The sequence below is a fragment of the Saccoglossus kowalevskii genome, chromosome 13 (assembly GCF_978046115.1).
Source record: "Saccoglossus kowalevskii chromosome 13, keSacKowa6.1, whole genome shotgun sequence".
Taxonomy (NCBI): domain Eukaryota; kingdom Metazoa; phylum Hemichordata; class Enteropneusta; family Harrimaniidae; genus Saccoglossus; species Saccoglossus kowalevskii.
In genome coordinates, this window is record NC_140653.1 from 18,631,823 (window position 1) to 18,656,387 (window position 24,565).

General features: G+C 33.5%; 3 protein-coding genes across 3 annotated transcripts in view; 2 read left to right on the top strand and 1 right to left on the bottom strand.

Moving 5' to 3' along the window:
* The window catches only part of LOC100378303 (sodium/potassium/calcium exchanger 2-like), a 68,987-nt gene extending 53,870 nt beyond the window's left edge, over positions 1–15,117 (top strand). The window contains exons 2-7 of the mRNA XM_078008298.2: positions 307–418; positions 4,116–4,576; positions 5,387–5,524; positions 5,955–6,074; positions 9,370–9,506; positions 10,414–15,117. Coding sequence (XP_077864424.1) covers positions 307–418; positions 4,116–4,576; positions 5,387–5,524; positions 5,955–6,074; positions 9,370–9,506; positions 10,414–10,657 — 1,212 coding nt within the window. The 3' untranslated portion in view covers positions 10,658–15,117. The remainder of the gene's footprint in view (positions 1–306; positions 419–4,115; positions 4,577–5,386; positions 5,525–5,954; positions 6,075–9,369; positions 9,507–10,413) is intronic.
* Positions 15,118–17,943: 2,826 nt separating this feature from the next.
* LOC102801459 (uncharacterized) lies at positions 17,944–19,974 on the bottom strand. The gene is made up of 3 exons (XM_085507341.1): positions 19,892–19,974; positions 19,505–19,648; positions 17,944–18,734 (listed from the first exon to the last, which is right to left on the bottom strand). Exons 1-3 carry the CDS (start codon positions 19,972–19,974, stop codon positions 18,410–18,412), a joined length of 552 nt encoding a protein of 183 aa, XP_085363467.1. The 3' UTR covers positions 17,944–18,409.
* Positions 19,924–21,607, top strand: LOC100377406 (bcl-2-related protein A1-like). The gene is made up of 2 exons (XM_002730693.4): positions 19,924–20,627; positions 21,195–21,607. Exons 1-2 carry the CDS (start codon positions 20,049–20,051, stop codon positions 21,315–21,317), a joined length of 702 nt encoding a protein of 233 aa, XP_002730739.1. The 5' UTR covers positions 19,924–20,048; the 3' UTR covers positions 21,318–21,607.
* The last annotated feature ends 2,958 nt before the right edge of the window (positions 21,608–24,565 follow it).

Consider the following 24,565-nt stretch of genomic DNA (forward strand, 5'->3'; position numbering starts at 1 on the left):
CAGTTCTCTATACCTTTAAAATGTCCATTATTATTTTCACGCGGTGGACACTTCATTACTTCATGACTCATAGCAGAATTATGTATGAACTAATTTTAATATCTACAGCAAATATTAAAATAAATTAAACTTTTTCTAAAAACTTCAAAATCCAAAATATTTATTTTTGTCTGATTTTGAGTGAACTAAACTGACACTGATTTTAAAGCGCACTGTTTTAATTAAATAAATGCTCTTTTTAGCAGAGCGACTTTGGTAATCCTAAAATTAATTTTATAATAATAACTGTTGTTTATTTGTTTTCAGCGAACAAGGCGACTACGTCGGCAGCATACATTACCAGTGCTACGCAGTGCAAACACATATCGACATGGTGCCCTCCAGTTAATGATCCATACAATTGATCCAATAAGTAATAGTAAGTATTTATTTAATAATACTTAATAATGCAACAATTTACACATTTTTATGTATTTTTATGTAATTTCTTCGTTAAATTTGGACGTTATAGGGATAATTTCCCATTGCCTTTAAGTTCTGATTTAAAAAAAAAAATGAAAAACAGATATTTTGAAAAAAATATTTGTAATCAAATGTTAACGCACAAACACACACATACTTTTATTCTGCATTCATTTGACGCTTATCAGCCATGTTCATTTCCACTTATGATTATTCTTCGACCTCTGGCATTTAATTTTATATATCCCTTCAACTATCATGTATTTACCTATTTAAGCATTTTGATGTCTCAGTGTCTCTCCCACATCCCTCAGTTTCAATAGTTTTCAAAGTGCCCCACTCGGTTTCTGCTTTCACGCAATGAGCATCGCCAAAGTTTTCCTTCCACCTTTTCATCATTTCAGATTTGTCTCCTTTCATACATAATTTTTTTATGTTCTACTTTGTTAGTGCCCGTTCGGGCGCAGTCTGTGTTTTAGAAATGCCTGGACTAATCACAATCAAACTGCACACATACATCATACATGATATTATACATATGCACATCAATTTGTTTCACGATCTGATTCAAGATGGCCGAATGGCGGCCATTTTTGTGCTAAAAAATCATCAAAATCAAGCATTTTTCGGCTGTTTACAGATGGATTTTGTTCAAAATTGGTATATATGTTACACATTATAGGACCTTGATGCACATCATTTTGTTTTTCAGATAAGATTCATAATGGCCGACTGGCGGCCATTTTGTTTTAATGAATGTGGTTCTAGACCCATATCTCCGACTTGTTTTGACTGATTATGTTCAAATTTTAAATATTCATTATTTATCATGTCATAGATAGACAGATATATTGGTTTGAAGATCCTATTCAAAATAGCCGAATGGAGGTCATTTTTGTGCTAAAAAATCATCAAATATCAAGCATTTCTGGCATTTATGGATGGATTTCGTTCAAACTTGGTACATACATTAGACATTACAGGTTTCTGATGCACGTCATTTTATTTTTCTGATCAGATTCAAAATGGCTGGCTGGCGGACATTTTGTTTTAATGAATGGGTTTCCAGACCCATAAGTCTGACTTGTTTTGTCTGATTATGTTCAAATTTTTAATATTCATTATACATCATGTCACAGATATACGGATATATTGGTTTGATGATCTTTTTCAAAGTGTGCTATTTTTGTGCTGAAAAAATCCTCGAATATCAAACATTTCTTGCATTTATGGATGGATTTTGTTCAAACTTATAACACACGTTAGACATTACAGGTTCCTGATGCATGTCATTTTATTTTTCAGATTTGATTCAAAATAGCTGACTGGCGGCCATTTTGTTTTAATGATTGGGCTTCTAGAGCCATATCTCTCAAATGCTTTGACTGATTATATTCAAATTTTATATATTCGTTATACATCATGTTATATATATATATATATATATATATATATATATATATATATATATATATATATGTATTCAAAATGGCTGATTTTGAATGCTGTTCCGGAGCAATATCTCTCAATATGGACAAGTACTTGTTTGACGATCAGATACAAATGTCACTCATTTTAATGTTAAAAAACCATATTCCTGACATGGTTATATTCCAGCTATATTACTATAAACATAACTATATATCTTAAATTTGATAACTAACGGGGACTGTGCCATGCATGGCTTGTTTTCATACATTTCACATTAAACTCATCAAAAATCAGTGAAAATAAATTCCATACAAAACACCCGAAAAGCCTTTTCAGCAAAAATGAATTCCAGCGAAAATAAAGTATTCCACAGTATGCATTATTTGTAGGTTATTAAAATTAAATTTAAATGAACAAATCCACAATCACTTGCAAATTTATGAACTTAAAACCCAGTGATTATGCTAAAAAGATCAAAGTAGTATAATGTCAGTGAAAATAGATAGTTTTATAGTATGTGTTCGAGTTTGTGTTCAAAGTTTCAACTAATATGAAATGAAATATCCCATATAGTGTTGATGTTTTGTGGTAATCACAACTGAATGTTCAGGCACGCAATGACGCATATGCAGACTAGCATTATGCACCTTACGTCATCTTTTTGTAAGCTGTGTGGGAAGTGCAGCCAGTTGTTACAGTGTTACCGTGGTATCAATAAAACCTGTCAAAATTATATGGTTCTGATGATTTGATTGATCAATAAAATTAACAATAACATTACCCATCATGCATATAGGACATTTTCCTCCTCAGAAATTGCATTTATGATAATTGTAATTATTAAAATTAAACTACAATATCAAATTTTTTCGTTTACACAAAAATAATTAATTGTCTTAAACCATTTTCTTTTCTTGTGTCTTTGGTTTATGTACCGTTCATATCCACTATCTGTGGAAGCTTGCGTCACAGGAGAAAAACATAAAAGATTTTATTTCTGAGAAGTGCGCATAGTAAAATATCCAGTTAGCACCAAAACAAAAAAAAATATTAGAAGAAATAGCAGTGAAATATAAGTGTTGTGTGGCACAAAAAGAATTATAAAAAAGGAATATCCAATTACATCTGTTGTGGGTATTACAGGGTAATTTATTCGACTTGTAACTTATGACGTGTTTCTTTATATGTACGTATTTAATCTTATTTGACGTCAGTATAGTTGCAAAAACAAATTAAATAAAATGTGATAATCAGCTGATGATGAAATCTGGTAAAAGTCAATGACTACATCACACCACAGATTAAACCTAACACAAACAGCCACATAATGGGATCAGAGTTTGCATGATAACTTGAATTTGTTCGCACCTTGGTTACTTGATGGGCCTTTTGAGTACTAATTAATATATAATTATACCGATAATTAATAGTAATCAACCATCAATGCAGCACTATATTCATTACCAACGTTCTCTGCGTACGGTAGGTGTTTTTGTAACGCGCCTATTATATTGTTAACATCTTAGAATTTAAAAGCGCCGAAAAACAAAATATTGTTTGCTTATCAACCACAGCGTGGCACAATGACGGTGGAGGTTCATAAAATACTGAGGTTTGCTCATTATTACAAAAAGTTGCGAAATGTTCTCGAAACTTTCTTGATTTTTGGTTACACAGACAAGACATCTCTTGTGTTATAGCGTCTGTAACACCGGTTAAAAATGAATTGTTCTAGAGGAAAATGTTTAGGACACTTGTGAACAGTTTTGACTCCCATGATTTTAATGAAACTTGGTACATAGATGCCGTGGAATAATGCTCAGATTAGTTTTTGGGTGAAATTCTTGTATATTAATGACCTAATTTGCATATAAATTGGGCAATTTCACTTGTTTCTTATGTACCATTAAACAGATTTCAATGAAACTTGGTATATAGATATAGTCAAATTTAGACATATTTCAATGATTTTGCATGCAATAAACACAAGTTTTGCTTTATGCGTATTGAAGATGTGCTTCTAATAAAGTAAATACAGTATTCCTTATTTGTACTTCATACCTCCAATACTCTCAACACACAAGAGTTCTTTCTAAGCTTTCTTTGATTTTTATTGAATGTGTAGAATGGAAGCGTAAAGTGCCAAAGTTAATGTGCAGTTTTAAATGAATTATTTAAGTTATAAATTTCAGCCAATTAATTTGTTTTTGTCTACTTCTCAGGAGAACTTCAGGAAAAAGCAGTCAAATTGCAGGAATTAGCAACAAAAAGTGACGATGAAGAAAAAGGTGATGAAACAGTTAAGGAGAATGTTCCTGGGTCTCAATTACCCCAAAATGGCAATGGTGTTGCCCTGGGTAGCGGTAACCGTAACAACTATGCATCTACAGTTTCAATAATTAATGCTGAACAGTTACCTGAGCAATGTACTCCACCGTGCCAAAGTTATTCAAACGAGACTGTGACCAGCCCCGAAGCCAGCGAAATCAAGCAACATCGACAGTCACAGGATGCTTCATCAAATACAACGCAAATCACCACATTGGAAACACCGCTAGATGCTCCCAGGGATACCTCTCCTGTTACAAACTTACATGCAAGTACACAAAGTGATCAAGTTCAAGCTGGTGAGGGTGCTGCCACTGAATTCAGCAGAACCGGCACGATAGATGCTATCTCACAGGTATTTTACTTGAATTGATATTCTGTTAACTATTTTATTTTAGCTGGAATTTATTTTCGCTGAATATACTTTTCGGGTGTTTGTATTGAATTTATTTTCACTGATTTTTGAAGAGTGGAAAGTAAAATATATTAAAAAAAAGTCTATTCGCTGGATTTTATTTTCACTGAATCATTCCTTCAGCAAAAATAGCAAAAATTAATTCCAAGTGAAAATAAAATATTTAACTGTATACAAAGTCAACTTTTGTCAGCTTTGCCGAAATAAAACTACACCATTTTTTTCAATCCTTCATTCTTTTGTTATCAGAACCCATAACCATTGGAAATGTACCCGTTTAGACGAAAATTATCCGGGAAAATTACAGAGAGTACATAAAGTTTGCAAAATGATGTACACGCACCGGTAGCAATGTTTCAGCAGGGAAAAAGGTCAAAGCATTACATCATACACCTGCTTTGAGACGTGTACAACCACGTTGCTTGTTAACACAAGATTTGAATCCACCTTTTGAATGCCATATATTTTTCCGTCCAAAATTGTGATGCAACATTTCCTATCTTTTGAAGTATTTTTCTATTACTTTTTTGTTATGTTTGGGTCAAATGGACATACATGTAATTCACCATTTTTTACAGGTCTTGGGCAAAATTTTTGCGTAAATATAGAAAAAATATATGTCTTTATTTTGTGAATAACTTTGGCATTCAAAAGTTTGTCGACAAAGCTTTAAACATGTCAACTGAGTTTATCACAATACATTGTTCGGATTAGTCATTTGACAGCCAAATCTCAAATGTAATATTTTAGAAAGGCGATGAGGAAGATGAGGAAGAAGAACCACTTGATCTGAGCTGGCCAAAGACAAATAAGAAGCGGATCACATACTTGGTTCTAGCACCAATTGTAATCCCATTGTGGTTGATGTTACCAGACGTAAGGCGACCAGTAAGTATATTAAGTCCTTATTTGGGCATTACATTACCATATATGGTAACATGGAATAAAAATAAAATGGAGTAATTCTTCGGATCAGTGGCTCCCACATGCACTATAAACGCAAGGGTTGCCGTAGCAACAGAATCCTAGGGGAAACTTTCATTATTTTGTTAAATAATATATAATGTGATGATAAAAGTTAAAATTCTTCAAAAGTTCAATAAACTAGTTAAATGGTCTCAGATTAAACAATCACCATATTAGCTTGTTTGGTAGACGTGCATCTTCAATAAAAACACATGTAAACAGCAGTTGGTACATGTATTGTTTACTGCATCATTAAAATATGACTTATTTTCACCAAAGACACGCCTCGATAATCTACGTAATAAATAGATAAGTTGCATAATATTCCTTTTGTTTTTTTATGTTTTTGCAGGAAAAAAGGAAATGGTTTGCAATCACCTTTTTAGGTAGCATATTGTGGATAGGTATATATGCGTATTTCATGTTGTGGTTTGCTGAACAAATCGGCGAGACAATCGGTATACCAGATGTGGTAAGTTATTATGATGAGTATACCCAACGACTTCACAGGCAGCCCTCGCTGCGTCAATGTCTAAACTCAGTAGTTGCAGCCCCCGCTGCCTCTACCCATAACCTCTTAACTTCATGCAGCCCCCGCTGCATAACCATGGTGTAGCCGCAGCACTCGCTGCCTATACTTTACAGTTGCAGTCATGCTGCAATCTGCCATTCCATACTAACATCATGCAGCTGCGCTGCACCAACCAACATGTTTTCAGTCTTATTCTAGTTTGTATTTTAGTTTAGAAACTGTAAGCCAGCTAGTTTACACCTGCTTTGTTCTACATTTTGGGGGCGGCACCAGGGACCATCTTATCAGTCTGTTATGCATTGTCTCACTTTTGTGTACGATGGTCTTGTGGTGTGCCCCCCTATTTGCCAAATAAATTATTGGTTCATGTACATGCTCTTGTGTTTGTGTCATAAATCTGACAAAATATGGTGAAAATTTGTAAGGACTGTAATGTGAATAAAACTTCTACGAGTTAACATCACAGGAAAAAACGGCCAACAAGTCATTTGATTCATCAAACTGATTTTCGCAAAATGAAAGAGAAATACTGATTGGTTCATATCTATGTGATAGATGCTATTGTTTCATTCTGTTCTCCTTGAAATGTCAGATAAAGTGGCTTGGGAATAGATGATGATTGCAGTACAGTTAGCATCATCATCATTCATAGCGTTTAAAATAATATTTTAATACCTAACGAATTTTATAATTTTTATATTATGTTTAGTATCATCTCTCAATCGGTATGATGATATTAAAATTATCTGTATCAGCAATAAGTTTAAAAAAAATTCACTTTGGCTAGACTGAAGAATATTGCATACAAGGGATTAAATGTGCATTCCCATGAGCCTCTTGTTGTAACCTATATTGATTAGATTTGATTTGATAGCCTTGAGTTGTTCTTTATCCTTGTGGGTGTCTAGATATATGGAGACACTTGGCTTTTATAGTCAATTGCTACATAATCGTTTCAGAGAACAGCCTATGGACACGTTTGAATATCAGAAGAATTTCATGTCCAAAATGGCCGCCAGTTGACCATTTTTGTTTTATCTCTGGAACATTTTCCTAGCAACAATCTTCCATGTGGATATTTATAACCCATAGTGCCATGGAAGATACAGTCTTTTATCTTTATACCGTAGCTGAAATATTTGCGCAATTCTAGTTTCCCTTATTTTGCTGATTGAGTTAAAAATGCACCAATGAAAAAAAAAAAAAAGCCTAATGAATATTCAACCTCAACAATAAATTATGCTGTCTCTTCCACATACTGTAAATCACTTAATTTTCACAGTTAGAAATCTTTCATGATTTGATGATTTGTTGGTGCCCATGAAGACATTTTTTTTTTATTTTTTGCAAAAGTCTCTGACAATGTGTATGTTTGACCCATTTTCACTTCTATAAAATTTCACTGATACACAATATCTTTAAAAATGAATCAGTGAATTTTGAAACAATAAAATAATGATTTATATTCCTACAACATTGATTCACTAAAAAAAAAGCAGTAATAATATTTCTGTCTCTAATATATACTTCTGATATAATGCGATACATTTGAATACACAAGATGGACTTGTTGTGTGTTTTCCAGTTTCCGTTGTAGTAATAATAATCTTTGGTGCTGGCGATTTTAAATATTTTTTAATGTGATATGATGGTCCTTGCAAGATTACTGGGAATAAGTCCTTAAGTTTTTGAGCGCCAAAGTCAGCTTTTTACGCCATTCACACATTTTAAACCCATATAATTTTTTGGTAATTTATTAATATAATTTTATATAATTTTTTGGTATTTTTCCCCAAATTTTGATCAAGATTTATAGCCAATCGGAAATTATGTGCTTTTTGTTAAAAATTATCAAAAACATTTTGAAAAAATATATAACAGCTGGCAAAATGTTGCACCAAGGTTTTGTCAACAAAAATCATGGCACTCAAAGAGGTTAAGAACTCCTTGCATCTTACTAGTATGAAATGATTTGATGAAACAGTCGGGCGACGTACTGTCTGAGCTCCTCGACCGAATTTTCACTGACCTGTCAATTAGAGCACTTCAAAGTAGAAACATCGTAACTCGACTTGACGTGGTGTTGTTGGATATTGGCTTTAGATTTCTTACATCTCACGGGATATTAATTAATGTTGTACATACTCGTGGCCAATGGCCTCGTAAAGGCATACATTGTTGGAATGGTTTTATTACAACAAAAGTCATCGTGACTCACTGTCTTAACGATTCTAAAATGAAATGTTCGCTGCTACACAATTCAATTAAATTTTCTGCAACTCACAAAACTCATCAACATTGAAAGTAAACACAAATATAGAATAGGAATAGGGGTAAATCTAGATTATTTCACCTTTTGCAGTTTTCCAGTATTTGTTCATTATGTACATTATTTTCTAAATAAATTGTTAAAATAAAATTGTAACTTGTACCATATTCTTTATATTAGAAGCGCATCTTCAATAGAAGCATACTAGCATAACAGCCATGTTTGTTTTGACGTGATGTATAGTACGCCAATCTGGCTCTGTGATTGTTTTATGCAAATTGTAAAGAAAACTACCTTTTGTGTGCAAATGTGCTTATAATAGAGTAAATATGGTATTTCTGAGACACATTGTAATTTGATATTGTAAATTGTGAAATTGTTGTGATACCCCGGTATATCGAGAAATTAAATCTGAAATGTATTATTTCAAATCGTCTTACCACAAGTCATTCAATACTCTGTAACTACATGTATCATGATATACCAGTAGATCTTATGATAAATATATCCAATTAATCAAATATATAACTGTAGAATTTTTGACAAAAACCATTAATATCATTATCATAGAATTATTTCCATAAAATGTTGACATGACACCAATGTCCCAAACAAATCACCTGATAATTTCACAGGATTCAATTCATGCACAATGGTTGCTATGGCAATAGATGTTCTCTTGATACTACCTGTCTTCATTGTTGCAGAAATTATTCAAGTCACCAATCATGGTATCCATGGTTTTATCACCAGTATTCCATTAACTTTTGCAGTTTTAATTGCCCGTACTATTGTATAATCAAATTTTATATGCGATGTACAAATTTTGTTTTCCCGGCGGTGGATACTTTATGTCTTTTATTGGCAAATAACACACTTTTATCAATGACCCAATTAACAGGTAAACGTAAAAAGTAAAATGCATGTTTTTATTTTATTTTTCACACTATCTTCTCTGTCCCGTAGGTGATGGGCTTGACGTTTATAGCAGCGGGTACCAGCATTCCAGATCTAATCACCAGTGTCATTGTTGCCAGGAAGGGACTCGGTGATATGGCAGTTTCCAGTTCAGTTGGAAGCAATATATTTGATATCACAGTGGGGTAAGTTTGTGATTTTTTTTGCTAGATGATGAGGCCAAAAATAAATAGATTTGTTTTGAGTCATTGCACATCAGTTTGAGAGGTGCACGTTTTTAAAAGATATGACTACACCATATTTTAAACATCTCATTACAAATTTGTAAATACACATTGCTATGCTACACGAGTTACATGTGAAAAGCTAAAAATTTTTTAATGCAGAACAAAAGTACAAATAAAAAACAAAACAAGCAATTACAGAATAGGTGATTTTTCGTAAAATTGCGAGATCTCTCGAGATGCATGAAAGACCCGTGTCGAACGTCTGCCGCAAAAATCAAACGATTTGATTTTGAACTAGAATTTCTTTATTTCGTAGCTTACATTGACCGGCCGATCTTCGACAGAGGAATATTGCTTTCGAATACCCTTACTTAATCGAAATTGCCTATCATCAAATGTGGACAGCACATTATTAAGCATGGAAATGCCCCCGAAATACTTTCGCGTTTGTAGAATCCCACGCGATGTTTGACGCGACTACGATGCTATGACCTTTGTTTGTCCTGTTTTTACGTTCGATTTCACGCATTACGCGTGATTCTCGCAGTGAACGGAAAATGGTCTAATAAATAACATCAGGATTACTGGAAAGAAGACCATTTAGGGCTGACTGCCTGGGGGTCAAGATCAAGATGGCTGACCTAGAGATAGGGGGGTCTTTGACCTTGACCAAGGTTGACTAAATCAGACTTCTGATGAGGGTTTTTATGATGATGAATTTTTATTTTAACCACAGCGAATATTGCTTCCAAATATTCAAATTTTTGCCTGACTCAAATTAATGCAATTTATGGTATTTATTACCATATGAATGATTTTTTGAATATTTTTGCATATTATCAAATTTTTGGTCTATTTATTGCAGATTACCAATACCATGGTTATTGTACAGTGCAATCTATGCTGGAAAAGCAGTGTCTGTGATAAGCTCTGGTCTTTACTGTTCCATTGTCTTGTTGTTTCTAATGCTGATTTTGGTGATCACAGCCATCATGGTCAACAAATGGAAAATGACCAAATACCTGGGGATAACCATGTTTGTACTGTATGCAGTGTTTCTCACACTCAGTATCTTGTTAGAATACCAAAAAATTGTATGCCCCCTCTAAAGCTGGTCTTATCTACCCTGTGAAGTAATGTAATGTTCCTGTTTTAATTAGTCAGACATTCAACCTTTCTGTCACCAGAGGGCTCTCTCCAATTTTAGTTGAATAAGTAATGGAGGAGGTTATAATTTTAGCTTGAAGATGATAAAGCTAAAATTGACTTCTTCTTGAAAACTACCAGTCCAATTGCTTTGATACTTAATATAGATACCTTAGATACTTTGTCAGATTTGTTCATTTCATTAATTTTGGTAAAAAATTATATTTTTGCTTTAATACTTGACATTTTGATGATATTAATTTTCTATTTTTTAGCAATAGCAATTATTGTCATTTTTTATTTTTGGTTTCTTCTTAAAAACTAACAGTCCGATTACTTTGAAACTTTACTTGTAGCTACTTTGGATGGACCACTGTCAGATTATAAATCTCTATTTTAAGCGAACATTTTTGTCATTTTTGGCACAAAATGATATTTTTGATCTACTATTCTGATGTGTTTGATGTATGAGGTGTGCATAATTTTTGTCTCGGGGAAGGGTGAGGTGTTATTTGAGAATTTGCAATCAGTTGGATGTGAAGTTAGATTGACTTAGCTACCACAATGTTCATGTAGGACAGCAAAGAAGCTATTTCGACCATCAAGTCACTTGTTTACATAAATGTAACTTCACATTATTGTCTCCAATAGTAGTCAAATCATGTTTTCAGTGTTTCGATTTAAAATACATTTACTATTTGAGAAATGTTTAAAATTCAAAGGCAGCCATTTGTTTCAAACATTCTTTGTTAGATTAATTTTAACTCCTGCTTCCATCCATCCAACCAATAAGTAAGCCGTCACAAAATGCAATCCAAAATATGATAAATTTTTACATTTAAAAAAAAAAATATTTATAACTACCGGGTACATATTTTCAGGGTTTTGGTTTTTTAAAGAAATATTAATTTAATTTTTTTCGTTGCAGTCAAATGCTATAAAATTATTTACATATTCAAATTTTGACCTACCGGTAACAGCCAATTATCTGAATGTATTTATTAAAACAATTTACAAAAAAAATTTGTTTATAAATTTCAATTTCAGGAAGATGATAAAAATCACTGTTTTGACTAATTTCATATGTACTGTCACTGAGTTTTTGGTAAGTGCGAATGTCAAAAATATCAAAAGTATCATTGGGGATAAATTGATGCAAAGTTTGTTACAGTGGGCACAAAAAAGACTTTGTATGGGGAGTTAGCAAACTCCCTACGAACATTGCAATATAGTGGGGGACTCTTTTTGGCGATATCAAAATACCTATATGTTATGAAAACGATTTGCTACATTTTGTGGCAATCTCACTTTCCCTGCGGCCACCTGATTTTAGACTAATTTGTCCAGGTACGTACTATGACTATAAAGTCATGGAAGTTGTAAATTATCTGTACTTATTTGCGATCACTTCATCCGTCTGGGAGAAGTGGATGGGATTATTGAAACATTGATAGGGTTCAGGGATGTTGCAAGTTACCCGTAAGAATCTTGTTTGCACCCACTGTAGTACGTCATTTGTGATATCTTACCTATATTTTTCCCCTTTAAAGCCTTTAAATAGACAAAACTTGTTTGTTTTACTATTTTCAGTCGTTTGAGAATACAATATGATTTATGAGGAAATTAATTCTACAAAAAAAAACACGTTAAAACTGTTATTAATTAATTTAGATAGTCACTGCTATTCTATCTCTTTAAATTAATTTATCAATTATGTACATAATTTTTTTTGTTTTTGTGGTGATGATACCGGTATATCATTTCCTGGTTTTGCTGTACGTCTTACATTTTTGTTGATTTAAGTATTTTCCGAAAAAACTTTATTGTAAAAACATAATGTACATATTGAACAATATTTTTTTCATGGGTTCAAAAGCTTTTTAAAATATTGAGCATCTTTTTAATGTACATCGATAGTGACTTATAGGGCATCAGTAAATATAAGGCTTAGGAAAGTTACAGCCGTGAAAAGATGCTTTTTATCTATATTTACATTTCTACAGACTCTGTAATATAACCTCACAACAAGGACTTGTAAGACTACATGTATTGCTGTATAATAATGTTGGATGAGTAACCTTGGTGACAGGATCATAGAATTATATATTTTGACTGTAAGTGATTAGAAACTATACTATAAAATGCTTTTAAAGTATATTAAAAGTATTGTTATAAATATATAATTGATGTGTGCTTTGAGTATACTATTAAAATACTGAGTAGTAATTGTATACAGCATGCATAATTGAATAAATTCTAATTCTGGGTTCTGATAATTACAGTGTGGGAGACGTTGATGCACAAACCCATGTGTACATGTTTTCTGAAATTCTGACCTATAAAGTTGGGTCGTTATCTGAAATTTATTTTACGATTCTCTAAACTGAATGACATTGTCTATGCTTATGTACATCTCTGTGTAGTACTGGATCTGATTAATGAAACTACATGTACATGTAAAACACAAATTTTGATTTGTTTTGCCAATGAATTATTTTGCCGTATGCACAAAATACTTAATTTACATCATTTTTCAACCTGACATGTGTGGTTCGCCTTTATCTATCATCCTCATATGATACAACTTTTTTTTTTTTCTCTGTACACTAATTAATCGTGGAATCTTCGATTCACACCATAGTTTTAATTTTGTCCACTTGACGTATCTATTCAACCGTTATTTTACCGAATTCAATACTAAATATGCAAACAAATATATCCAAGATAGAAAAATTCATATAAAAATTGTAACAAGGAACAAATTCTGACCATCTTGAGAAGAAACAATACTAAAAAAAATAATCTGTGTTAATCTGCAATTTTGATTTGATGGTGCTGATAATCACAATAGACATGACATCCTTTTTTAATGATATACATATGTATATTTCCATTGATGATATGACATTAATGCTTACTATTGTGTACAGCATGTTAAATGCACTTTCACTAATTGTCAGAAAGCATTAATACATCACTTACTATCAATGACAGCTTTCGGTCGGTGGTGTAAACTAATTAATTTTCAGTACTAGGAATTGTTATGATTTGGATAAATTACATTTTTTATTTTCACTTTTACAATTTCAATTTTGTGATTTTCATCATCAAAAATTGTCTTGTGCGAAATCAAACCAGTTTACAGAATTTTGCCAAAGCCAACTATACCAATTATAACCTAGTAGTAGAAATAAGAGGTATCTTTTTAAGTTGCAAATGAAAAACAATGGTTTAATTGTACCAATATTATGTCTTTCACTGAAAAGCCAAAATATATTGATTTCCAGAATGACTACTCTTGTCAAAAAGCCTATTGTGATTTCTGCATGTTGATCTCAACCCCATATAATGGTCACTAATTTACATAACAAAACATTTATGTAAATTATTGTCTGTTGTTATAATTGCATATGAAATAAAAGACTTAGATATTTATTTAGATTGTTAATATTTAAAAAAACACAATAGAATTCGAATTTTTATTATGTATTAACATTTACTAACTACAAACAACACATACCATTTTCTCATCATATCTCTTTTTATATCAGAATATCCGTCCCCGGTTAAATGTGTAACATGGTGTCTTACCTACTCATTGTTTTTGTGGAGTGCTTGTATGTTGGCAGAACAACACATTGTTTATTTAGACAATAATGTAGTATGTGTAGTATATAGCTGTTTAACATTCTTTGTCAAAAATAAATAAAAAATACTGTGGAATACTTTATTTTCGCTGGAATTTATTTTTGCTGAAAAGGCTTTTTGGGCGTTTTGCTTGGAATTTATTTTCACCGATTTTTGATGAGATTATTATGTAAAATATAGGAAAAAATGTATATTCACCGGATTTTATTTTCACGGAATCATCCCTTCAGCGAAAATAGCGAAAATAAATTCCAAGCGAAAATAAAGTATTCTACAGTACTTAAATTACAATGTTTAAACTATGTAAATAAAATCCAACTCAATTTTGTTTTGTAGATATTTCTCATCGTAGCTATCCAATCATCTGGTTTTCAATTAGGGGAAAGTACAAACATTTTCAGAGTCTTAATACAAAAATAATTGCCGTTTTTTGGGGGGAAGATTGGGATGGGGGAGGGGGGGGGGTTCTAACCAATTCATTGTGGATGTTCATTTTCATATAGGAACTCTTTTAAACATGTATTATTTTCTTTATGAAGCTGTAGCATTATTTGGGAGGGGTGAGCAGCTTATATAAATTTTTTCTTGATAGTGCAATACTTTCTAATACTTTAAAAGGAATAATCCTTAGTCGTGGATTATTAGGTCAGAGGTCATCGATTCCGAAAACTTTTAAATTGTTGGGACTCGATGGAAATTATTAAGATGTTAGGATAATTTCTTGAGTTTAACTCTGTAAAATTATTGACAAATAAATATCTCTGCACAGTGAAAATGCATTTTGTTTGGTCATTTATATGTATGGGGATGTTTTACTCACAAGATTAGTTATTAATTATATCGAGGATTTATAAGGTAAGGGTAGGCATGGTGTGATGTGCAATGAAGATCTCGTGTGAACTGTAGATGTTTGTTTGTTCTGTGGTTATTTCTCTGCAGAAACTGATAGTCATAAAATCGCAAGAGAAACTTGCATTTTGAGAAATTTTTCTGTCATCGCCACATTGTTTCAAACACCAAAACAGCAACATTGCCAGCTAAGTTGCTTACTGGTTTGCTAAGCAGGCTTGGCGATCATTACACGATTAGAACAAGTTGAGTCAATCCTCCTCTACAGAAGACGACAAACTAATAATGGGTGACTCAGACACATCAGAATATAAATAGAAGATCACAATGCGATTAGTTTTCAATATATTTTATTCAATCTTATACATTTCAATATGGTAAATGTCAAATTTATGTATTTGCACAGTATGAAATGCCTGGACACAGGCGATGGTGTATCTGGTGCGTGTCATTCAAGCGGAACGTGCACTCTCTTGAAAGTGGTTTTAACTAACCAGTTCTAATCATTAACTATCTTGAGACATTAATAACAATCCAGTCAGCAACTTAGCTGGCAATGTCACTGTTTTGGTGTTCAAAAGAATATGGCGATGACTATAATGCAAGTTATTGAGTCCGTGAAAGAAACTGGTTCTTGCTCATCTTTGACTGTTTTTAGTAGTGTCCTTGCTCATTCATGAAGCGTTTTCGGATAGGTGTACACGTTTTTTGGTTGCAGCAAAAAACCTTGCTCATTACTGTTTCCCTGAACATTTCCAAACACTCGCGCTACGTTCAATTGACACGCACCAGTGCATCTTGTCAGTCACTATGTACAAATATGATTCCAGATAAAATGCACCATACCCTTTCTTTCTGAAGGAATATGCTATAAGAGTCCTAGACCCTTTATTATTCCTCCAGTGAATGCAGTACACAGAGTTAGAGTTCTTCCTCAATGTCCAAACTGCCGGAGTCCAGATCAAACAGAAGACAGAACTAGGCATTTAGTGTACTAGAATATAATAAAGACCAGAAATGAAGCATTCTCGGATTGACCCACAAGCTCTGTATTTGATTTTAAGACTGATAGATGTTTTTTTCCCAAATTTTTGAAACATTAAGTTAGACCACTTAAAAATCACTCAAAGCCAAATTAGGATTTTTGACTGTTGTCCATCTTGAACTTTCCAGGTATAATGTACATGTACCACCTTACCCTCTCTACAACTTCCAGGGATGAACGGGTTGCAAAACCTGGCAACTGAACAATGCTTTTGACTGCCAGATGTTATTTCTACAGTAAAGCTAAACTAAACAGCGCCCTCTATGTCAAATCCAGCATACCTGGAGTTTTTTTTTTATGAAAATATAAATAGCACCCTCTACGCCAACCTTCAATATCCCTGATGTTTTTTTAGTTACAACAAAACAGCAACAAAATATTGAAAAATTTGATCTTTAATAATTTACACAATAAGTTAGAATGAACATTTCGAGTTTTATTGACATGATCAGAAATAACCGTGAAAAAAAAAAATATTTGATACTGTATGTTAATCAGGAAATAAAAGATTTTTCTTGCAGCACCCAACTTACTATTCTTTTGTAGAAATGACAAGCCAATACACATGCACTGATTGTTTTAGTATTCACAATAATCTATGCAAATATGAATGTTGAGTGTACTGCAAAAGTTTAGTTTACAATAAAATCATAATCAAATTTCTCCATCAACACACAGTAATATTATATTAAAAAACACATTTTTGTGTATATCAGATCTTTAGTCAACAGAAAGAAAATCACTCTCATCTTACATTTGCCAAGTTTTTTTGTCTGGGAGTATTATGTTGATAGCCGTCACTTTCCCTTTAAGCTCATCTCGAACTGAAGCACATATAAACACCAAGAATTTACACACGTTATAAATATGCCTAATTTTGCTCATAGAATATCAGTAATGTTTGTTAGTGCACTATTTGAGCAAATACAATTCCTTTATTTTAGTCAAACATACCCTTTTAATTTGCCACTAGTTTCAGGCTTTCTCGTTGCTAGATTATCACGCAAAAATCAGTCTTGATATTGCAATTAAGGGAGGGATGAAGGAATTTCAGTTGAGTACCAAACATGACAATTTTTTTTTTATTGCAAGCATCCAATTAGCCTTTGAAAGATTACAAAATGTTCATGATTATGGTCAATTCAACCATGTTTGATAATGTAAAAAACTGATAACTTGTTTGCATAAAATTGCATAGTAACAAATTGCCTATTGACACTATTATATATTATTTATAAATACTATATGGTGTAGCTCAACCAAATATTAATGTTTACATAAGTGTTTTTGAAGACCTGCTGAAAAAGCCTGGTGCACATTTTAAATTGCATAAAAATTTGTTGGAAACGTTCAAGGCTAGTTATAATGATAATGTACTAGTTACAACCATATGTGGTACTGTAAAATGACTAATTTTCACTGGGTTTAAATTTCACTGATTTACCATTTCAGGCATATTCAGTGGGTTTTAAATTCACGGTTTCGTCATTTAGATAATGTGTTCTATGCTAAATTTTACATATTCACTGGGTTTTAATTTAGCGCATTTTCCAGTCAGCGAAATAAGCAAAATTAAAACCCAGTGAATAATTACCCCCTTTACAGTATGATGATTGGAGGTATTGCAAAGAGCATATGCTGTACTTGTGTATACAGGTAAAAATACCGGGTAGAAAAAAATAATACAATGGTAGAACCATGAACACATACATTTCTGACATTAGAGTCCCTTTATTTGACAAGTGCAGATAAAAATAACCTTTGAAAAACTAAATTAGCCCAAAGAAAATAGAAAATGATATGATTTGGGTTTTTTTCAAAGTCAGTATCCCTGAACTCTGATGCACTTGGTATATCAATGGTCATTTTTAAAACTTATTTACATAATACCATAGTTTTTTCACCCCTCAGATATATCAAAGTTTGATATGGTTATGTACATAATTAATTCTCTTGAATGAGCTGCGTGGATAGTTCATTTTGCAGGTGTTTGAGCAAGCAGCAACACTGAACCGAAATGACACATTTTCTGTTACAGCTCATACCAACACAGGAGTGTTTGTACCATTGCTTGTTAAGTTGTTTGTTTAAGTTTCAATGCCAACTTTTGAAGAAATTGACATGTGCAGTTTTTTTTATACGTACACAATCACAGAGCACCATTTCTTTTTGGCTATCTCTCTGGATGTTTTCGTGGTGAATCCACAACAGCTGGAGCACGCACACACAATGTAAAAATACTCATATTGACTTCGTCACCTATTACGCGTAGTTCTAGTCCGGCTCTTCGTGCTCGTTCCATGGCTTGGCTGTTTATACTGTGACCTGAGTGATGTGAAAGGTGTCTATGTGAAATGTCTATGGTTGGCATATGCGTCATTGTACCAGGAGCTGGTTCCCCAGCACGCAAGTTGACGCCGATATTGTTCACTTTTGTCATCATCCTCTCAAAGCTGTATTTCATCAAATCAACAATGGTAACAGAAGGATCATTGAATCTGCAAACAAGAAATAAGAACAAGACAAGAGAGAGAAACATTAATAAAACACAAAAAAAATCCTGGCACAGTCATCAAGTATATTGGAGAAACATTGAGGATCATAAAATATTGCACTAAATAAAACCAGATTCTTGCTAGGTTTACATCAGGACACATTTACACATCGATTTTTGAGCTGCGATAAAATGCTGTAATGTAGACAAGGTTCTTGTGGCGAGACTTACAAACCATTGTTCTACATTAATGCCAAACACAAGATGTGATAGTGTTACCATGGAAACTGGTCCAGTACAGACAGATTAGCCAGGTCGCAGTCATAGAGGAACTGTGGCCAGATTTAATTTACAAAATATGCAATTACTCCAACCACAGTTGAGAGACTGTGCTCCAACATGTTAACAGGGTCACGATTATACCACCTTTCAAACATTTTTTTACCGCATATGACAGGATTCATCGTGTTTTCATATATGGCATGATTAGGATATCTCTCATCCCCAGACATAAGTAATTACTAGTATACTGATTCGATTTGTTTATGTCGTAGAGTTATACCCAAATTGTCTACAGTAGATGTGACAACATTAAAACGACGGTGTGTATTTTGTAACATTTATTTTGTCGTTGACACAGCATACGTGTCCCACTGTTCGACAAATACGTTTGATTAGAGAAATATATTCACATTCCCAGACTAAAACATGTTTTGTTGAACTTCTGTACCTGGTAACAGACAGAATTATCAGTGTATTTTTACTCGCACTCACCTTGCGGGAAATTTGACAAGAACCTGTCGAACAGTCCCCTTACGTTTTCCCCTGGCGCTTTCGGGCTTTCCTGCGAATCTCTTCCTTGTTCCTCTCTGAAAGTCTGTGCTTTTCTGACGTTCTACAACAGCGTTTGACTTTCGACTATTGGGAATTTTGTTAACATAAAAGCTTCCAGTTTCCTGTTAGTTCGTAGAAATCATTTTCGTTTCGGCGCGGCTCTTGTAAAACCGGTGTATATTTTACCCAATGAGCGAGCGTGTTCAATGCGACGTCATAGGATTTCAAGACATCTTTCTAAATTTAGTATAATGACGTCATTTGTTAAAATCTCTTTCTGGCCAATCAAATTCGGATATACACACGCGTCCAAAGCCGACTGGTCACGAATGTTCCCGAACCATTACACCTTCGTTATTTACGTCACAGTTCTTCCGTACGTTTGTTCTGTGTGCGAGTTTACTAGTCATTTACGAATTTTGCTGAGTTGTGCCTACATTTGTCGTATCAATTGAACGTCGACCGACCCGTGATCACGACCAACATGGCTACAGCTTTCCCAAATTCAACGCAGTTTAGGAGTTCAGCACAGAAGGGAATATTGCAGATTTTCAATAGTTCGTTTGAAAAAAGTCTCCCGCATTCACCGCCCAATGACGAGGCGGGCGAAGAAACTGAAATACCTTCACCAGACACGGACAGAACTATAAATTTAGAGGACCAGGCGATCACCAATACCGCCAAACAACTAGCAGAGGACTACATCGACTACAAGACAAGTAAATGCGCCAAGAAGCCATCGTGTACACATGCAGAGACCCTGAGAAGGGTTGGCGACGAGATCGACGACAAATACAACATCTCTCTGAATGGTGTGATAAAAAGGTTAGAATTTTCACCGGAAAACGATGGATATTCTGCTTACAGGGCTTGCCTAGATAGTATGTTTGACGAAGGACAAATAAACTGGGGCAGAATTGCCACAGTATACGTGTTTAGTGGGAGATTAGCCAAACATTGCCAAGAACAAGACACTATAGAATACGTGGATTCTATCAAAGAATACACCACCAAATACATCAGTTCCAAATTGTCAAACTGGATAAAAAAACAAGGCGGATGGGTAGGTACACTTCCTCAATATACTTTTTTTTTTGTTCTGCATTTTGAACAGTCTCGTTTCTATCTTTGTCATAAAAAAACTGTTTTTACCTCCACGAAGAAAAGGAGTTGCCAGTTAATGTTTAGCTCAATCGAATTAGGGTTTGGAAATGTGTGTGCACATTTTACCCATTTTACCCATGCTCTACGGACGCCATACGGCTATGGTGCTGAACATTTTAATTTATTCCAAATATGGATAAATCTAAATATGGATGCTTGGTTCTCTTTGTACGTCCATGTTTGATCATGCAACTAGAACAGGCATCCGTTCTGTTTATAATTCTGAGAATCGTGACTTACTGTTGAACAATATGGGCGCAGTTTTAAAAAGTGGGCAGTTGTTTCCATAGCGACTACAAATGAAGGAAACATGATTTATAGTTTTTTCCTTGCGTCATTTAAAAATAGTATATATCGAGGATTATGAATATTAATAGATTTTCAAGTAATGTCCTTTTTTGTATGTATTACCTTTAAAATACTACATCACATATTTTTCACGACATATTTTTTTTGTATTTAATAGGACGCTATGAATGAAGCATTCAAAGCGAAAGACTGGACAGAAAAAATTGCATTCAATGGTCTTGTGATGACAGGTGCAGTGCTTGGTGGATTAGCAGCACTCAGACTTGTGTTGGGGAAATGAATACTGGAAATTACCAGAACTGTATATTGTAAAAGAAAAATCGGGGCCCAACAGTATCCTTCTGAGGCTGCTCTAACTGGTTGTGTTCCAGTAACATTTAAACTATACATAGACACAAACCAGTGCAAAAGGTAGCAATGGTAGGACAGACCATTTTCATATGGGTGAAATAGTTGGAACCAACGTCTTCTCTAATATGTGCAATATGTTTGTGGGGCTGATATTTCTGAGAAAGTTGAAAATGTTAAATTCTCAAAATTGTCACAAGTTTATGTTTACATACTAGTAGTTGGATCAGACTGCCTCCCCTGACAGAAAATGGACTGTCCCAGGTGTTTTTTTAATCCTCAACTGCTTGATGATGATTTTGTTCAGTTGTAAGTTCAGAAACTTTTTTGATTATTCTACAGAGCTTGAACTTCAGTATTCCAGACACAAAGGTCGTTCAAGCTCTTAGCAGAATAGATTTGTGTCGCGATAGACATCTTCTAGCTCTCATGATCTGACCCACCTGTATTTTTTATGTGACTGGCACATTTTTTGTCAGGTTATTTATTCAGCATTATGTTATTTTTGTAGTCGGAAATATGTCCAAAACATCATCATTGTCATACATTTATGTCATGCTGTCCTCTTATTGTAACATAGCTGTTGCCAAATTTAACACACATTAGTTTAACTTCTATTTTTTTTCATCTGATATGAAATGCAAATGACAATCTGCTTTTGAGTCGCATCATTGTTCACTAGTAGGATAGTGGCTTAATAATAAGCAATGCAGTAACTGAAATAAAACAACTGCCTATCAATATTCAGGCTTCTGAAGCCTCGGCAACATTTTATGAAAAATAGGCAGGCAAAATTGATTGGATTTTTTTTAAACAAAATCTTGTGACCAGCTACATTTAATGTACAAAGTTAACTTTGCATTTACTTTATTATTAGTTTAAATTTCTCGATAATTGAGAATTATTCCATTTACATACCTATGTCATTCAGGGAGACTGAAATTGGGAGTGTAGAATATTTAGGATTTGGTTGACAACTGATTTGTTTGTTCCTTTGTACTGTTTCTGCAGTTTGAATTGTATTGTTTTCAGAGTATTTTTTATATAAAATTTTCTTTAATTGTAACCCTTTGTGCATGTGAGTCTGGTCATAACAGCATATAAACCCGGACTGCTCTAGCTCTTATAAATAAAAAAAAAGGTTTCACATTCATAGCGTTATTTGTTTCTTTCACAATTTCATGCAGTATTACATTGCAGGAATGTTTTCATAGCAACTGATGACTCAGCCCGTATGGTGTAGCCGGAGTGCATTTATTGGTAGTTTGGCAACATTCTGTACTGGACAACGACCCAATTCATAGCTGGTTAGAGTGTACATTTCAAGCTCAAAGCATTTTCAAAACTAATATAAATTTCAAAAAATTGTGTAATGTGCCTTGACATTGCAAGAAATGTTATTCTGTATTATACCCAAAGACCATGTCAACTTGCGTTTGGCTGCTGTCCAACTATGTTAACCTAGGCTGGATTGTGATTGGTATTTACCCCATGGGAACCTGACCAATACTTGGCACAGGTTCTAAAGATATAAAACATAATGATCAATACCAGGGCATTGTGAAATGTAAAATGATCAACAACAAAAAAATGGTGAGTGTGTGCTCATTGTTTGAAAGAATGAAACCAACATGAGTTTATTTAAAATTATGACGTAATGTGGCATAAATATCAGTGTAGGTACAGCATTGTGGATTGTTTTTTTTTGGTGGGGGAGGGTTAATTGAATACAATTGTGCTTTTCGTTATTAATGAATTAAAATACAAGGAACTAAATAAGTTCTGTGGAATTGCTGCCATGCTTTCAATTAAAAATTATAATCTATTTGTTTGCCAGTAATTTGTTGGCACTGGTCCAGATGTAGGTTGTTATGGAAAGTACATTATTGAAAAAAAATATTACTGATTGACTGAATTTCCATTCAAGACAAAATGCAGGTGGAACTGAAAGTCGCAATGAAAAAGGTAGTCACATAATGGAATTTTTGTTTGTACCTCAATCATCCATGCAAATCAACCCAAACATAGCCTACGCAGGTGATTTCAATTACAGAAGAATGTAGGCAGTGCCTACTCTTTCAATAGGGGTGTTAGGAATTACATATCTTATGATTTAGAAATTGGTAAAAGAAATAAATTATAGAAAGGAACTGTAAAAATAAAATACTACATGATGTATAGAAAGCAAACGCTATAAACATAAAAACACTAGAGGAAGCAAAAAAAATATTGACTACAACAACATTCTCAAAAACCAAATATTTTGTTTTTTTTCTAATGGCCAACTTGCATTGATTTGAAGAAAAATAAAAAAGATGACCAACAGTAGTTTGGCTAAGCTTAATGAGAGTGTGTTCACCCCATTAAATTGGGTAACTGTAGTTTAAAGTGTCTAAACGATCATGGATAGTGTGTATCATGATTTGTTTAAGTCCAATGTTATTGGTTTTATCATCCAAATCAAGAAATATGGTCTCCTAATAATACTGCAATAGTAATAAAAAAAATAAACAGGTGATATTTCGGCTCAAAAATCCTTCTGCTGATAAATGTCCACGTTTGTTTGAGTCACATGATAAACATGGGATGACGTTTAAAGCCATGTAAACAATGAACTAAAAATACCATATATGGTAATGACAATAGGTCAGTGACCGACTCTCACATGGTCAAGGTCATATCCTAGATTCAATGACTTGTGTGAAATAGTGAAACCAACAGCATGTATGAAAACAATTAAAGGGGTAACTGTAAATCCCTGGGACTGTGCTGATTAATTACTTGAACCCTACCTGTTTATATTGGGTGTTATTGTTGGTATTATTTAAAGGGGTAACTGTAAATTCCTGGGACTGTGCTGATTAATTACTTGAACCCTACCTGCTTATATTGGGTGTTATTGTTGGTATTATTTAAAGGGGTAACTGTAAATCCCTGGGACAGTGCTGATTAATAACTGGAACTCTACTTATGTTAGAATTATTAATCTTTATGGTGAGATTAGCTGCATGCCAAGATAGTTCTTCTTTTAAAGCCAGGGATTGCATCCTATTGTATCTTTATTTCTATCTATATAAATCTATTGTGATTTAATCTTGGACAAATTGTGCGAAATATTTTTTTTTCATTTAGTTTTGTGCTAATTGCTGTTAGTATTTTAAGTTTTCCCCAATTCTGACA

What these genes read in the sequence shown, in the direction of transcription:
- LOC100377406 (XM_002730693.4), top strand. Translation starts at nt 20,049, where the DNA reads ATGGCTACAGCTTTCCCAAATTCAACGCAGTTTAGGAGTTCAGCACAG. An exon ending in TAAAAAAACAAGGCGGATGG is followed by an intron (nt 20,628 to 21,194) that starts GTAGGTACACTT and finishes TGTATTTAATAG; the next exon opens with GACGCTATGAATGAAGCATT.
- LOC102801459 (XM_085507341.1), bottom strand. Translation starts at nt 19,974, where the DNA reads ATGACTAGTAAACTCGCACACAGAACAAACGTACGGAAGAACTGTGAC. An exon ending in GTAATGGTTCGGGAACATTC is followed by an intron (nt 19,649 to 19,891) that starts GTGACCAGTCGG and finishes AATTCCCAATAG; the next exon opens with TCGAAAGTCAAACGCTGTTG. An exon ending in CTTGTCAAATTTCCCGCAAG is followed by an intron (nt 18,735 to 19,504) that starts GTGAGTGCGAGT and finishes TCTTGTTTGCAG; the next exon opens with ATTCAATGATCCTTCTGTTA.